This window comes from Synchiropus splendidus, chromosome 1, assembly GCF_027744825.2.
Source record: "Synchiropus splendidus isolate RoL2022-P1 chromosome 1, RoL_Sspl_1.0, whole genome shotgun sequence".
In the NCBI taxonomy this organism is placed as follows: Eukaryota; Metazoa; Chordata; class Actinopteri; order Syngnathiformes; family Callionymidae; genus Synchiropus; species Synchiropus splendidus.
Genome location: NC_071334.1, coordinates 27,502,839 through 27,518,588, shown reverse-complemented (window position 1 = coordinate 27,518,588; position 15,750 = coordinate 27,502,839). Strand labels below are relative to the sequence as shown.

Genomic DNA, 15,750 nt, shown 5'->3' with positions numbered 1-15,750 from the left:
TTTTGTTTGTGAAACTGTTTACATTAGAAAATAAAATTCCAATTGACCTGTTAGTCTTTCAGAACAATCAGTTTGTCAACCCAGTAGTCTATAGCTCCATCGACAATATCAACAGTTTAAAAACTCATTTAGTACAACCCCAAAATGGCAAAATAGAAGACCATATTTGTGCAATTTAATTTGGCATTCCACGAGGTTGGAAAAGTTGCATGTGGTATAAACATATATTGCATGGCCATCTTAGTCTTCTTCAGCTCACATCTTGTGTTCGACTCCCGGCCTCCTCTGCTCTTCCTCAGAGGGCGTAGCGACCACCAGCCACCACGTCCTGCCCACTGTGCTGATTCTGTCCCTGCTGGTGCTGATCGTTGCCCTGCTGGCCTGGTACTTCCTCAGGTAGAGACGCCCTCTCCCCCCTCCGCCTCCGCCTCCTCCTCCTCTTCATCAGGGTGACAAACACTTCCGTCTTCAGTCACCGAGGCGGAGTCCAGTGAGGAAGTGCAGCGGGTCGACTCGCTCTAAGTTAGAGAGCAGCTTGTCAGAGTGGAGCCTCCTTTCTCAATTGTTGGATTGTAAAGCAGCGTTGCCACCAAATTTGGCTCATGAGAAAGAATAGGTTCTCAAGCTTTAAATGGTGGGAAGGACTTTGAATTAAAAGGATTTGATGCTAAGGTTTTATTGTGTTCTGTTTCACTGTGGCAGGTTAAGAAACCAGAGGAAAGCGGCCGTCACAACAGGCGACAAGAAAATACCAAATGGCATCCTGGAAGAACAAGGTAAAAGCTCGTATGGTTTTGCGAACAGGAAACGTGTAGCTTCACAGCAGCTATATTTAGATGTTTGCTATCAGGGTTTAATGATGTGGGCCTCTTTAGAAGTAAGTAGAATCGTGTAAACAACACGTGCTGTGGTGTTCTGTTGCCTTTGTAGCTCAAAAAGAAGTGAAATCTTAAATGAACCTCAGCCTATGAACTGGTGAATATATTATCTTAAGGAAAACAAGGGCTTGTCGTTTAGAACTGTAGTACAAGTTTCTTTATAAAGGGGCTGACAGAACTTAAGATTTTAACTGGTATTAGATGTAATAAGTAAGTGTAAGTGTAAATGTAAGTTTGAATACAGTGAAAGTTGTTAAATGTATATTTGTATGAAGCATCCTAATCTCAGTGATCCGTGTCTATCAGCCTGTTTTGACCAGGCAGTGTCACAATTGTAAACTAAGATATCTACAGTACCTGCACTGCTGAGGTGCTGGTGTTTGGCGCACTTGAAATTAATATCAAGAGGCCTCAGCCCCAATAAATTTTCCATCTGATGCTGTTTAATGTGCTGTTCACATCTGCAAAAGTAAAATGGTTATTGCGGATGAGGAGCTTTTGTCATCAGCACCGGTCATAAGAGTCATAACACCTGCTCATAGAAAATAAAGCATTAATGTTCACCGATGGAATATTTGTCGTCACTATGATTTTGTCTCATTGTGATGAACCTGTTGTGAAAGAGGTTTTACACAGTAATACCTTATAACCCCTTTAATAGAGAAAGTACAATTTTTCCCCCAAAAAATTGATACGATTACAGTACAATTACTTAACACGCCTTATTGGTGAAAATGGTCTTCATTGGTTGGAACGAAAACCTTAGGACTGTAGTTTAAATCTTCACAGATCGATGTGTGAAATCATTGTCTAAAATAAGCTACAGCAAGGTGAAGTTTGTTTGTTGCTTTGAATATGAGAGCTTGAGCTTTTCCTTGATCAAAAAAATGTGGTAGTTTTTTTTTTTTGATGTTTTTTTTTTTATCATCCCTCATGCAGATCTGTGGTTTTATTTTACTTCCTCTGGCGAGTAGTACACAGGAAGAGAAATCATGTGTCGTTCACAATTAAAATGAACTTAAAACACATTTGAAGTCTACTGTTTAAATGCAGTACTTGCCAGTCATATCTGTGCCACGCGATCACCGTATGACTTGATGGGTGACACTAAGTTTGCAAACTTTTTCATTATTGCTTTGACCATATGCATGTCCAATGTGTGTTTTAGAGTTTGGATACAGCACTGAGTCGGTTTACACTACAGTGCCTGCAGGTCAGGTACACACGGCGCTGGTGTCAGGACCGTCTCACTAACACTCTCTGTTCTGTCCCTAATAACACGGGTGTGCTAACTGAAGGTGTAATCTGGTGATTTAAAGTAACAACTCTACAGGGTTCGAATAGGTGTCTTTGGTTGGTTCATAACATCTGGTGATCATCTGACTTGGTTTACAATCACGTTCTACTAAACTTTCTATACAGTCCATCACACACTGTGATGATCAGCGTCAATTAGCCACCGTGGCATGTATTGAAAAAGAAAATAGATAAATAAAATCAAACCATACGATAAAAGCAATTTACTTTCAATAATTGTTGGCGTAAATTTTTTTCACATCCACTGTAAATGTTTCCTATCACCATATCGTTGGTGGTGTCTACAAAATGCTAACTTCACTTATCACTGTAAAAATGTTTAGGCTGTTTTATTATTTTGTAGGAAGTTTTTTTTAGATTTTTTTAATGTAGGTTTTGCTGTACTTCCATTATTCTTGAATAAAAAATAAAAATTGAATTCAGAAAAAAAAAGAAACTTCACATTTAGTACCCAAATATATTGACTGTTATTCTAATTAAAGACTACAAATTGAGTTGTTTCTCATATTATTATTATTATTGTTATAATTATTAGTATTATTAGTAGTAGCATCACCATACATTGCATTATGTGTTATAAAATAGCACAAAACTCTAGAATCTTTGGCATCAAAACATTGTAGGTACCAAAATATAAAATAGTAAAATTAAATAAAAAGTAATAAAAAATCAAAACATATCTTGTGGCTATAAGAGCAGATAGTTGAAAAAAATACCGATGAAACCACCATTAACAAAATCTAGCAACAATGGCATTGTGTACATCTGTACAAAAACTTTTAAAAAGTAAAGGTAAAATACAATGGACAATTAATAAAGTTAATGCTTTACTCAAAGTTTATCTGTGGCAGATGAATTTTTTGAATGAAAAATGTTTGGAAAAGTAGCAAGTAGCACTGAAGAAGGAATATCTGATTTCATCTGAACTGTGTTATTAGACTCAAAATGATTGAACAAATGAATTACTAGCTGAAGCAAGTGCCATCATTGTGTTGAAGATCCATCTCTTGAAAAAATTTTTTTTTTGTTTTCACAGAGCAACAGACGGTGGTTCTGCTTCCCAGATCCTCCTCAGCCTTAAAGACCTACCTTCCTTTGCCTGTGGAGAGTCTGGAGGAGGAGTACCGGCTCCGATCGGCTGACGATGGCAAACTCTTCAGAGAGGAGTACAACGTAAGACGACACCTCCCCCACATGCACTGTACCAGTGACTGCATGTGATGCCATCCGTAGTATGTGTGAAGCACTTGTTCGATCAACTATTGTGTTTTATTGTTCATGTCAGGTTGTGGACCAAACAAGTCGTATGGATTCACAGGGATTGGTTGTGAAGATTTGGTCGCGACTTACAAACGCAGCTCTGCTGTAGACTGTACATGATTATAAGAGTACGATTTGTATCTTTTTCTGTTTTTTGTTTGAATTGCTGCAGCAGATACTAAATTCCTCTGCGAGACACAGTGAAGCCTTTCCTAGCTAATTTGGTTTGCCGTCTTTGGTGGAATTTTTATGACCAATTTTCCTACTCTACAAATAAAAGTTGGAGAATTCCCACCCTATATTTGATGCGGATGTGTCACTTTCCTGTGACACACACACACAGGAAAATCCCTCATAATATATTTCTCAATGTGAGTCATAGCAAAATGCTGATTCATATTTGCTAGGATTTTTTTTTATTATACATTGACTTAAGATTAATGAATATTATTCATCCATTGCTGGCCACTGATGATTTTTGCGCTACATTCTATTAGATGCTGTTCAGTGTTGCTGATTTTTTTTTTGTCACTTTACTCATAAAATTATATATACATAATTCTGAAGTCAAGTCTACAATTTCATTAATGTTAGTCCATCGAGCTCCTTATTTGAGCACAGTTATGCTCATTTTTCTTTCAACCAATTTGCTTAATGCTCTCTTAGGCCATTTCTGTGTAGTGAATGATGTGGTGTTAATACATGCCCAGTGTGTGAGAGGTGTGAACTGCTGATCATGGGGAAGTACAGTCATCGGCGGAGCAGCACACACAGTCCAACTGGTCCTCACTGTGATTATCGGACTGGTGTTTCAGTGAAGTCTAATTCTGTTTGTCCTGCAGTCTCTGCCCGGAGGTAACGCTCAAGGGACCTATGAGGAGGCCAACAAGGAAAACAACAAGGAGAAGAACAGATACCCCAACATCCTTCCCTGTGAGTGAACACTGTTCTTCATAGGTTTCCTGTAGGTGTGGGCTTGTTTATACTGCCTCATGGGGACCAATTCTTGACAAAACACTATCCTTGTGGGGACCTCATGTCTTGTGGGGACGGGTCCAAACCTCAATTTGAGGATGAAGACTTCAAAATAACAGGGTCTTTATAGTTGAGTTTAAGTTTGTTCAGAGTCCTGGTTAAGGTTGGCCATGTGTTTTGGAGGGTTAGGTAAGAATAGTAAGAGGCTATGGAAAGCATTATGCAAATAAAGCTTTATACAATGTCTCCACAGGGATAGCAATACAAACGTGTGCGTGTGCTTGTTGTCAGGGGTGTTGACATATGTTAACATGTGTGTTTTGGCTTTAGCTTACACATAGATGTTGAAATATGCACGCTGACATGTAGATTTGGAAAGCATAATTTAAAGATCAATAAATACAGAAAAAAGTGTGCATACTTGAGTCTTACTTAACTTAAAAACGTAACTAACATGCAATGAAAAAACATAAAGAAAATTGACATGACATTGTAATATTTGTGGCATTTCTATACATTTCCCCACTCACAAATCAAGCCTGAGCAGATCCTGACTGTCTACTGGCTTATAAAGAGAGTAACAACAAGCTAATGTCTTCACTGTTGGCAGGTGCTTATCTGCATGGATTTTGAGATATCTGATGGAGTTTGACGTGGTCGGCCCATTTCTACACAGTTGCTAGCGCACTTGGCTATTCTAGTATTCTTCTCTTTGCTGTAGCTGCAGCACCCAAACCTCACTACAAGTTTAGGTGCTGCCATTGTTGTTTTTCTCCGGTGACGGGCAGCTATGGGGTGTGCATGCGTGTGTTCACATGCCTTGGCAACCCCCCTGGTTGCTCTTTATAAGCAAACATCTCTGGTGAGCTCGTGGTTTCGAATCTGCACTTTCAACCCAGCAGTCTGACTAGTTCAGTTCCTGGTGAGGGTACACTTCCTATCTGCCACCTGTCGAAAACAGTGTTGTGGTGTGACTGCACAATGACAATATTCTTGAATCGTGGAAGTTGTTTTTGTGGTTAGTTGTGTTCTTCTCCTAACTCAACTGAAATGAGTGGCTTGGCAGATGTGTACACTTCTGGTTTATGTTTTGTTCAAACTGTATGTCCTCTTGTATTCCCCCCACAGACGATCATTCCAGAGTGGTGATGACTCAGTTGGATGGAAATCCCTGCTCAGACTACGTGAACGCGTCTTTCATTGATGTGAGTGGTTTGACAAGTATACAATAAGTAGCTTCATGATAAGCTTGTATATGTTCTGTATTAAAAAGAAACACAGACTGGAGAGTTGTTGCTTGTGGGAGGCCATCTGTCAGTGGCCCTCTCAAGTAGGTTCTGGTCCCAAATAACAGCTGCGGTGCACTGTCCTTTATACGATGCGCTAAATAATTCTGTTTTTTTTTTTTTTTTGTTTAAACAGGGATTTACGGAGAAGAACAAGTTCATCGCAGCACAAGGTGAGTTTCTGGAAAACCTGAGGTGTTCGTGAAGTTTAAAACTTTGTGATTCTCTGTCATCTTTTGTTTCACAGGTCCGAAGGAAGAAACTGTGGCGGATTTCTGGCGGATGATTTGGGAACAGAAAGTAGTGACTGTTGTGATGCTGACAAATTTGAAGGAGAGGAAAGAAGTGAGTGGTTTATTGCCATTTGGGAAAAATAAAATCTGAAATGAGGTTTGTTGTGATATTTTAGTAGTTTCCATTGAAAGGCAAGGTCATTTGACAGTGCAAAAATAGCCATGAGTAAAGTCGCATATGAAGGTTGCTGTTTACAGTTAGAATGCTCTTATTCAGTCTTACTGTAGATGGTCCTCTAAAGTGGGAGAGGTGTAGCAGTCATGAAGAAGACAGCTGTCTGTTTCCCTCAGGACAAGTGCCACCAGTACTGGCCAGATCAGGGCTGCTGGACCTACGGGAATGTGAGGGTGGCTGTGGAGGACTTCACTGTTCTGGTGGATTACACCATCCGAAAGTTCTGCATACAACACGTGAGCTGCATTCACTTGCATTCAGAGCAGAAGGGTCCAGCTGTTCAGACCTTTTGTGTTGTCTTGTAGCAAACCAACGACACAGCAAAAACGCCCCGTCTGATCACTCAGCTCCACTTCACCAGCTGGCCCGATTTCGGAGTTCCCTTTTCCCCCATCGGCATGCTCAAGTTCCTCAAAAAGGTCAAAGCAGTCAATCCACCGCTTTCCGGGCCCATTCTGGTCCATTGCAGGTAAAAAAAAATGCGACTAAAATATCTACTTTTCCTTCTGTTTTCTAAGAACACATGTTGAATTGCTGACAGTTTGACTTCTTGAAAAAAGTCTACACATCTCGTGACTGCCTCCTGAAACGTTGCTGTCTGTTTTTGTTTTGTGGCTCTGCAGCGCTGGTGTTGGAAGGACTGGCACCTTCATTGTCATTGACGCCATGATTGACATGATGCACGCGGAGCAGAAGATAGATGTATTTGGTTTCGTTGCTAAGATTCGAGAACAGCGCTCGCAGCTCATTCAGACAGATGTGAGTGGTTAGATGACTGTAACGTCATTTCCATGAACTATATGCATAAAATGTGTGGTAGAGCTTGACATGAATTACTATTCTCTTCTGAATGTCTCCCTGTAGATGCAGTACTCATTCATCTACCAGGCTCTCCTGGAATACTACCTCTATGGCGACACGGAACTGGATGTGTCATCTCTGGAAGGACACTTGCACAAACTGCACAACACCTTCACGGATGGTGACCGGGTCGGGCTTGAGGAGGAATTCAAGGTGAGAAGTTCAACAGTCATTTCATTGCCGATCACGCTGGTTAGCCATGGCTGCTTGGTGTACCACAAGCTACTTCTTGTTTGGTCATGATTTGGTCAAGAGTTCATTCATCTTGTAGCTACTCACCTTGAACTCTGTATTTTAAGTACCGTATTTTCCAGACTATAAGCCGCTACTTTTTTCTCGCGGTCTGAACCCTGCAGCTTATAAAACGACCACCACCTGAATCTGAAACGTTTGCAACCGTCCAGAGTGAGAACTTTCATGAAAGAAGTTGAAGACAGCTGCTTCAGCTGAGTGCTCTCCCTGTCTCTCGGAGCATCCCGAGTTTTTAGAGTCTAACATGACATAACATAACATCACGGGCGTTTTATTTACCTTTAAAGCGCTCAAATTGCGCTGTTTTCGCCCGCGTGTCCGCAGCTCTGCTAACAGAGACGATCTACTGGAGGGTGAAAACAGCGCTTTCTGAACACTTTAAATGTAAATAAGATGTGAGGAGTTCATGACTGGAGTTCAGGACATTGGCAAGATTGTTTCATGAGTCCGTCTCAACACTGGACCCCGTTTTCAAAACTAGTACTGGAGGATCCTAGAAGTGATTCTCATGCATTTTCTGTGGCGCAGAAAGCAACGGTGCACCCGCGGCTTATAGACTGGTGCGGCTTATGTATGAAAAAAATCCATTTTCCTTCTTAGATTTGGTGGGTGCGGCTAATATTCCGGTGCACTCTATAGTCCGGAAAATACGGTACCTTGCCTTTTCAGATGTACTTCTGCAAAAACGTAATTGTCTGTAAATTATTTTATTATTTTGATTTTTTACTTGTAATTTTACAGTTTCAATGTAAGAATTAACTGCAAATGAACAAAAGAGCTTCTACTGAAAGAACTTTTTAGAATAGCTGTCACCATTTTATTCCATCCACCATTTGGCATACGACCACAACTTTGTGAAATTGTTCCTGAATCTATGGTGCTTTTCTTATTTGTTCTATAATAGCAATGATTCACTCCTGTTTTTTTTTTTTAATTAATCTGCCATACTGTTGTTACTACATATGAAAAGTAAGTTGTACAATACAAGTCAGTCGTACGTGTAGTCGCAACTGTAAGTGTGACCCATCTTGTAGCACGTACAAATGTTTTAGCTTTGTGAATGTCTGACATCTTTATGTTTGCTTTGTTCACAGAAACTCACAAACATGAGAATTATGAAGGAGAACATGAGAACTGGGAACCTGCCTGCAAATATGAAGAAGAACAGAGTTCTGCAAATCATTCCATGTAAGTTACAAATTCAAGTTGACTGGTATGATCAATATACTTCACAAAACTATTTAAAAGACAACTTGTTTTGTCACTAGATTTTTAGATGGAGGTAAGAAAATTGATTTAATGTGTTGGTGTCGGGGAAATATATTCTCATACAAAAGCTGAAGTGTGATTTTCTTATTTGTTTTTGGTTCAGTGAGGAGTATTATTAAGTCCATGTTCTTTTTCAGATGACTTCAACAGAGTCATTCTCTCCATGAGAAGAGGTCAGGAGTTCACAGATTACATCAACGCATCATTTATAGACGTACGTCGATCATTTTCTGTCTGTAATGTCAAACATTCTGAGGCATAGAGGAAGTCTTATCTTTGTCGTTGTTGTTTAAATCAGGGCTACAGACAGAAAGACTACTTCATCGCCACCCAGGGTCCCCTTTCTCACACAGTGCAGGATTTCTGGAGAATGGTGTGGGAGTGGAAATGCCACTCCATTGTCATGCTCACTGAGCTCCAGGAGAGAGAGCAAGTGAGCTAGAATTCATAAATAACACTCCTCTTCTCAGTTCTTTCATGCTTCTTATTCTTTCAGTCTGAAAATGTTTTGGGCTTTTTTCACTGAGAACAATTCTTTTGCAGGACAAGTGCTGTCAGTACTGGCCGGCTGAAGAATCAGCCACCTACGGAGATTACAAAGTGGAGTTGAAAGGAGACACGTTGTGTGACACTTTCAGTTTACGAGATTTGGTACTCACCTACATACCGGTAAGGGTGAATTAAAAGGGGCCATCTGCATTTAAAAAAAAAAAAAAGTATGCAATTGTAATGCTATTTGTGTTTTACTGTAATGTTTTCACTCTGTATTTCACCTTGAATCACGCAATAACTAGGGATGGGTACAGGATTTGGTATATTTATTGCTACCAGCCGAATTCCCTCTGTACTACGGAGTATGGATTCACGTAAAGTCAATTTTTTTGACGTTTCAGTACTTGAATGCATCTTACTGTGAGGTGATTTTCCGAGTCAGACCTCAACACACTATTGTGTAGGTTGTTGTTGTGTTCTCGGTATGTGCCGTACCTGTGAGTCAGGAGAAAGTTTTCCCTGGTATATTCAAACGTACCCATCCCTAGCAATAACACTGTTCTTTTTCAACTGTTAAACCTGTGCAGGAACTCTGTGAATCTGATAACCAACCTCTCAAAACCATAATGAAAATCAATCATAAATCATAAATGTGAGGGGAGGAGAAAATGTATTGGGAACTATCTTCTAATGTAGTTTGACAAGTATTAAACTCAGAGGTTGCAGTGCTTCCTTCCGTCCTGTGCCTGGAGAAGCACTTCCACGTCTGCAGCTTATTCACTTCACATCCATTACGCTTTCTTAAGCCATGGCTTAATCATATTTGAGGTGTTATGCTCTATGATTTGTCTCGAAGGAGAAGCAGACGAGGGCGATCAGACACTTCCACTTCCACGGCTGGCCGGAGATAGGAATTCCGGCGGAAGGGAAAGGAATGATTGACATCATCGCGTCAGTTCAAAGACAGCAGCAGCAGTCGGGGAATCATCCCATCGTTGTGCACTGCAGGTATTATTGAGTGCCCATGGAATCAAATGAATTCCGTGTGGTGCATGTATATATGGAGAGGAGAGATGTGTTGGACGAGGATTTTTTGACATGGAGGTACTTGGCAAAAGAAGAAGAGGAAGACAACTGTTGAGGCTTCTGGATGTGATAAGTGAGGCGATGAAGAGGGGTGACTAGGGAGGATGCACAAGGTGGGGGATGCTGACATTCTGTGGCTACCCCTGTCAGAAATGCTGAAAATAGAAAAAGAAAGAAGCCTAGTACATACTTGGACGGAAAAAAACAGCAGCATAAGAAATAAGAGGTTGCCCAACACAGGATGTCTTACCTGATGTCTTGTGTGCTTGTGTACGTGCAGCGCTGGTGCCGGGCGAACAGGTACGTTCATCTCACTGAGCAACATCCTGGAGCGAGTCAAGGCAGAGGGTCTGCTGGACGTGTTCCAAACTGTGAAGAGTTTACGAATGCAGAGGCCTCACATGGTCCAGACTGTGGTGAGTGGGAGAGAAGACCAACACTTGTTTTGTTTTATCCAATAACTGTCGTTCTAATTTGACTCAGAAATCATGTATATATTTTCGATGGTTTCTATAATGATAATGTAAGTTTTCTTATTCTGCCTCTTTACTCCAGGGTCAGATTTATGCACGAAGCCGCATCTTGATTGTTAGAAGAAATTAAAAATAGTTTTTTAATGTCTAAATATGGCACATTCTAATCATTATCTTAGTGTTTTCTCCAATAAACTACTGAGTTCTAAATCAATAATTTCACATTACATTATCAACAAAATGGTGGTTGTAATTTTGAAAACAATGAAGATGAAGAAAATCTGAAAAAGTCAAAGTATTTTCCCTTCACAAAACAATATTTCCTTTCCAGATTAGACAATGAATAGGATATTTTAACTGTTTTCCATTTCGCATTTTTGATAAAGATAGACGTACAGTACTCTGTGTTAGTACAAGTTATATTCATGTGTTATAGTCATTTATGAAAGCAGCGTGTTATATGCTATATTTTTTTCCTTTCATGAATCTTAATGTTTAAATTGAGCATACGATCTACCGTTAAATCGTCTTGTCTTCTTCCTCTCCACAGGAGCAATACGACTTCTGCTATCGGGTGGTACAAGACTTTGTGGATATCTTCTCAGACTATGCCAATTTTAAATGATGAGATTTGCCTTAAAACCTGGTTTTTAACATTGTTTTCTAAAAGTTGTTGTGTCTGTTTTCTCTTGTACTTGGTCAAATGATCTATTTTGCTATGCACTTGTCCAACCATTAACTCCATCCCCACTGTAAAATACTGACTTTTAAATTGTAAATGGAAGAAGATGAATATTGTACATTTCCATCATGTATTATAAGTATTTTGCCATCAAGTGTAGTTTTAAGCGTCGCTTCTGTTGTATCATACTGTTTAGTTGTGGTTTTAGAGTGACAGCGAAATCTGCTCTATTGTAAATGTATTTATGAATCCATGAGATTACATCATGTTTTTTTTGTTTCATAACCTTACATTTTTATGTCACTCATGACTGCTAACTTGGGTTTAATGGTGTCAGAATGTGATCGTCAGAGTGATGCACAGCCATAACATATGTGATGTAATGCCAGAGAGATGATGAAGTGAGGCCTGATTTACTAAAATGCTATGCTTATTTGCCAAATATATTTTTAGGTCTCAGCTTGAGGTCGAGTCCAATATGCAGTACAACCTGTTGCTCGTCCACACACGTCAACTCTCGCACAAAAAACTCTTAATCTGCACCCGTTCTAGCAGTGTGGGTGTTCAGAGTGGTAAGTCTGACTTGTAAAGGTTGACCTTTAGCTGGATCAATAGTGTGTTCCGTTCGCAGTGTAGTTGCCAGAAGGCAAGCCTCATAACTGACTTTACTTATGTCTTGGTGCATGATATAGTTGTGATAACTATGGTGGCTGCAGTACACAAAACCGGGTGTGCGAGGTTACAACTGGTGGCATTTCAGTTGAAAAATAAACAAAACAATTGACATTTGAGGAGCATTCCACTTCAAAGATCATTTGCATTAACTGTCGCCTCAAATGCCAAACCAAGTGCAGCTGTGATTTTAGTAAGTCAGGCCTTGTGAGAGTCTTGCTGCATCAGTTAGTGGTGGTGAGCTCTGCCTTTGAAATGTGTCGACACCAAAATAATCATGTAGAAGCACAAAAGCCGAGGGTCCGCTGCCTTGTACAGTCTATTCAAGCAACATAACAGCTGAAGCCTAAACTCAAGCTCATACGAATGCAGTACAGTGACACAAAGAAATGTACAGTCCTTCAGCTGAAAGAAAGAAACGAACGACAATAAAAGCCAAAACATGCAGCCAGATTGTCTTATCGTCCATAAAAAGCTTGTTCGGTTTCTAATAGAATATTAGCTGACTAAGCAAAGCTGTAATCCTCAATGAGATTTGGTTGATGCTGCGTGACGCTGGTCTCACAAGGTGTTTTGTATTTGTAAGAGAGAAGAACACGAGGATAGAAGCTTCACTCTTCATACTGTCCTTTGAAAAGTCTTCTGAGAAGCGAAGGGGGAGGTGGGCGGGGGTTTCTGTTTTGACTCCTTGTCATGTCACTCCCTCTCTCTATCTGGGTGGTCCGTCCTTTTTTTGGATTCTCAGTGTCTTTGAAATGCAACTTATTAAATTCGACTGAAAAAAAAAATCCTGGTTCATTTCTCTGCAGCTCCAAAACACAACTGCATATCGATCAGATGTCAGTGTAAAATTCAAAGCTTACAGGTGGCATGAAGAATCAGCTTGAAAATAACGTTCGCCCTTTTGGAGTGCTTTTAAAGAAACGAAATAAAGGTTTTATCATCCACTTGTTTGGACCTCACACCGCCACTAGACTCAGCCGGTTTAATCGATTGAATTAATAACGTAACATCTTCAATTTAATAGAAAAATAGTTGGTTAATAAAAATTATTTTGTTAATATAATTGATTTTAGTTAGATTATAGTTAATATAATCTGTCTTGTTTGTTTTTATCAATGAACTCAGCAAATATGTAGAGCGTTTTCCTGTGAATCCATGTTTTGTTCCAACATTTTTTTTTTAATTAAGCCAATGCTAATGGGATCATTTGAATACTGCTGCTACATCAGCTAGGGGGCAGTGTTTTGTTACTGAAGAGGAGCTCACTCACTAGTGCAGTTCATGAACAAGCCATCGTCATATACATGTTGTTTTCTGGGAAGTTACCCAGCGTTGTAGTCTGCAAGAGAGTTGCAAGTTGGATGTTAAAGTCTTTGTAAAATACAATTTGAAATAAAGTACAAAATAAATAGATAGCGAACTATTTGTTCTAAATTTGAGCTGGTTTTCTTTTAAAAGAAAAGCTTAACCTACGTCGGTGTCAGGCCAACAGTACTGTCACCACTCGTACTACTCGCAGAATTTATATTAGAATCAAATGTTTTCCTCATTTTTTCCCCTTCAGTTTGCTTTGCTGCCGTTTTGTGACTGAGGTGGTGAGGTGAAGGTGGTCCATACTCACCCAGATGAGAGGAGGTTAAGGGAAAACAGTTCTTCTTTGATTTAAAATCACTACTAATATTGTTTAAACAAGGAAATATCCAGTATCTAAATTCTGACCCAAAGTGTACAAACACAGTGAATCTGGAAACGCTGAGTTTTAATACCATTGCTAAGTTTGCAACGCGCTAAACCTTTGGTATTTGAGATTTAAAAAAAAACATTTTAATAAATCTCAAATCTCTCAACAACCACCTTCATATTGCTGTAACACATCAATCTACTTAGTTTGGACTGCTTTTAATGTTAAGCTTGCAGCCCGCCGTACACACTACAGTCTGCAGCGGAACACAGAGACGGACGACCTCTCACCTCCCACTGTGAAGTGGCGACCCTTCGCCATGACAATGTATGTACATTCTTATCATGTAAATGTGGAATATGGAAATATTTGAACTCCTTCATGCAAAGAAAATCGTAAAACACTGTCCATGTCTGACTATGAATCAAGCAACGATTGCTGTAGGAAAACTGAGGAGAATTGAGACTGTATTCTTACTGCATTGGCAGAGAACGTGTCACTCTCTGATGAGGAAGTATCACATCTTGGTTCCTCATCATGAACAAAGTCTTTGTTGAAATTTCCACTTCTTCATGGGTGTATTGTCATGATAACACTGTATCATTGTGCGTAAAGGAGTCATATGAATTATGCATTAAACCTATGTCTTATTTTGAGCGGCCCCAGTCCCCTCTCACAAGGCTGCCCCTCTTCTGGGTTCTGCCATAAACTGGAACATTGGTGTTATTTATTATGGAGGGGGGGCTGTACTCCGACCCCAGTCATATGTGATGCATGAGGAGACCTGTTATTAATTCTTAACCGCTGTGAAGTGATGCCCTAGCTTTAACCCGAAGTGTTCATCACTAAACTTGTACTACCTTTTTTGTCATCACTTGTGTACCTGCTGTCTTCCACAGGCACAGACACAAACCTTCTTTACAAGCTGGAGATTTATATGTTTAAACAATGTGACAAGTGTTAATTTATTTCGATAAAAAGGTCACAACTGTCAAAATACGTCATCTTGTTATGCGTTGTTTAGATGCTGAAGTGGTCATTGTCAAATGTCTTATCTATATCTTTATTTAATGTTTACAGCAACAATTTCTTTAACATCTTGACCATGTTTTGTTTTTACTGTGACCATTAGACACAGTAAAAACGGCAGTGTGAATGATTTGATATTAGCATTAGGGCCACCTTTTCTGTGACAACACAAAGTCTCAATATAAAAGTGCCACCCAACCTTGAAAGACAGACGCATGTCTTCGGCGTAACTTCCTTGACAGTGATACGTATGTTCTGTTCTCTTGTCAGGTTAACCGCTCTAGTTGTGTTGATAAGCGTCTGATTGTGTGGCGCTGACCTGGCACACCTGGAGGCTGGGGTTCTCATGAGAAAGTTTGTGTATAAACCAAATAACTTAGATAAGAAGTAGGTTTACATTTGTAGTGTTTATCAGACATATCAGACTTGGACGAACTGTGACGGCCGTGAATGGATAAACATTCAATGGTTATAGTTCCTATCTCTCGCGGTACATGTTTAAACATTCAGAACGTGGTTGATCAATTTTACTGAGTTAAACACAGACAGGAACCAGAACAAGGAAATGACAAAACAAAACAGGAAGTTAGTTGCTTAAGATGATTTCATGTGCTCAGAAGACTAAGATGATTCACAGACTGACCTCTTGAGGTAGTTACCAGATGAGATTATCTTGAGTCCATCCCAGCTACGTAGGGTGAGAAGCAGTGGACACCCTGGACGGATCACCAGTCCACCACTCGCACAGACTCACGCCCGCGGACACTTGGAGTCACCAGTTCGCCACTGTATGTTTTGGGCTGTGGGAGGAAACAGGAGTGCCAAGCACAGGTAAAAACCCCACAGTGAAAGAGCCAGGGATCTCTTGATGGAAACACCTGCAATGAGCCAGTTGACTTAAGATAATACAAATGGTTATTGCATTTGTTTTGGGGCTGAGATTGAAATATTGCTTTTTAATTATTTACAAAGAAAAGTATAACAGTAATTGACACAATGACCAATTTCAGTCAGATGGACGGTAAACTTTCGGTAAATGAAACTTCAGGACAGAACCCCCCATGTG

At 39.9% G+C, this 15,750-nt stretch overlaps 1 protein-coding gene across 4 annotated transcripts in view; it reads left to right on the top strand.

The window, feature by feature from the left end:
- Positions 1-13,385, top strand: part of ptprea (protein tyrosine phosphatase receptor type Ea) — a 47,875-nt gene extending 34,490 nt beyond the window's left edge. Inside the window, exons 4-22 of one of the 4 annotated variants that reach the window (XM_053876216.1) lie at positions 300-396; positions 703-776; positions 2,047-2,091; positions 3,232-3,368; positions 4,298-4,388; positions 5,559-5,635; positions 5,853-5,889; positions 5,964-6,061; positions 6,301-6,420; positions 6,490-6,653; positions 6,808-6,943; positions 7,049-7,198; positions 8,392-8,485; positions 8,704-8,780; positions 8,865-8,999; positions 9,110-9,235; positions 9,915-10,066; positions 10,425-10,560; positions 11,168-13,385. In XM_053876216.1, the coding sequence (XP_053732191.1) occupies positions 300-396; positions 703-776; positions 2,047-2,091; positions 3,232-3,368; positions 4,298-4,388; positions 5,559-5,635; positions 5,853-5,889; positions 5,964-6,061; positions 6,301-6,420; positions 6,490-6,653; positions 6,808-6,943; positions 7,049-7,198; positions 8,392-8,485; positions 8,704-8,780; positions 8,865-8,999; positions 9,110-9,235; positions 9,915-10,066; positions 10,425-10,560; positions 11,168-11,242 (2,021 nt within the window). In that variant the 3' untranslated portion in view covers positions 11,243-13,385. Of the gene's footprint in view, positions 1-299; positions 397-469; positions 635-702; positions 777-2,046; positions 2,092-3,231; positions 3,369-4,297; positions 4,389-5,558; positions 5,636-5,852; positions 5,890-5,963; positions 6,062-6,300; positions 6,421-6,489; positions 6,654-6,807; positions 6,944-7,048; positions 7,199-8,391; positions 8,486-8,703; positions 8,781-8,864; positions 9,000-9,109; positions 9,236-9,914; positions 10,067-10,424; positions 10,561-11,167 lie in introns of those variants that run through there. The other 3 variants (XM_053876237.1, XM_053876227.1, XM_053876246.1) reach the window with 3 other exon arrangements.
- Positions 13,386-15,750: the final 2,365 nt, after the last annotated feature.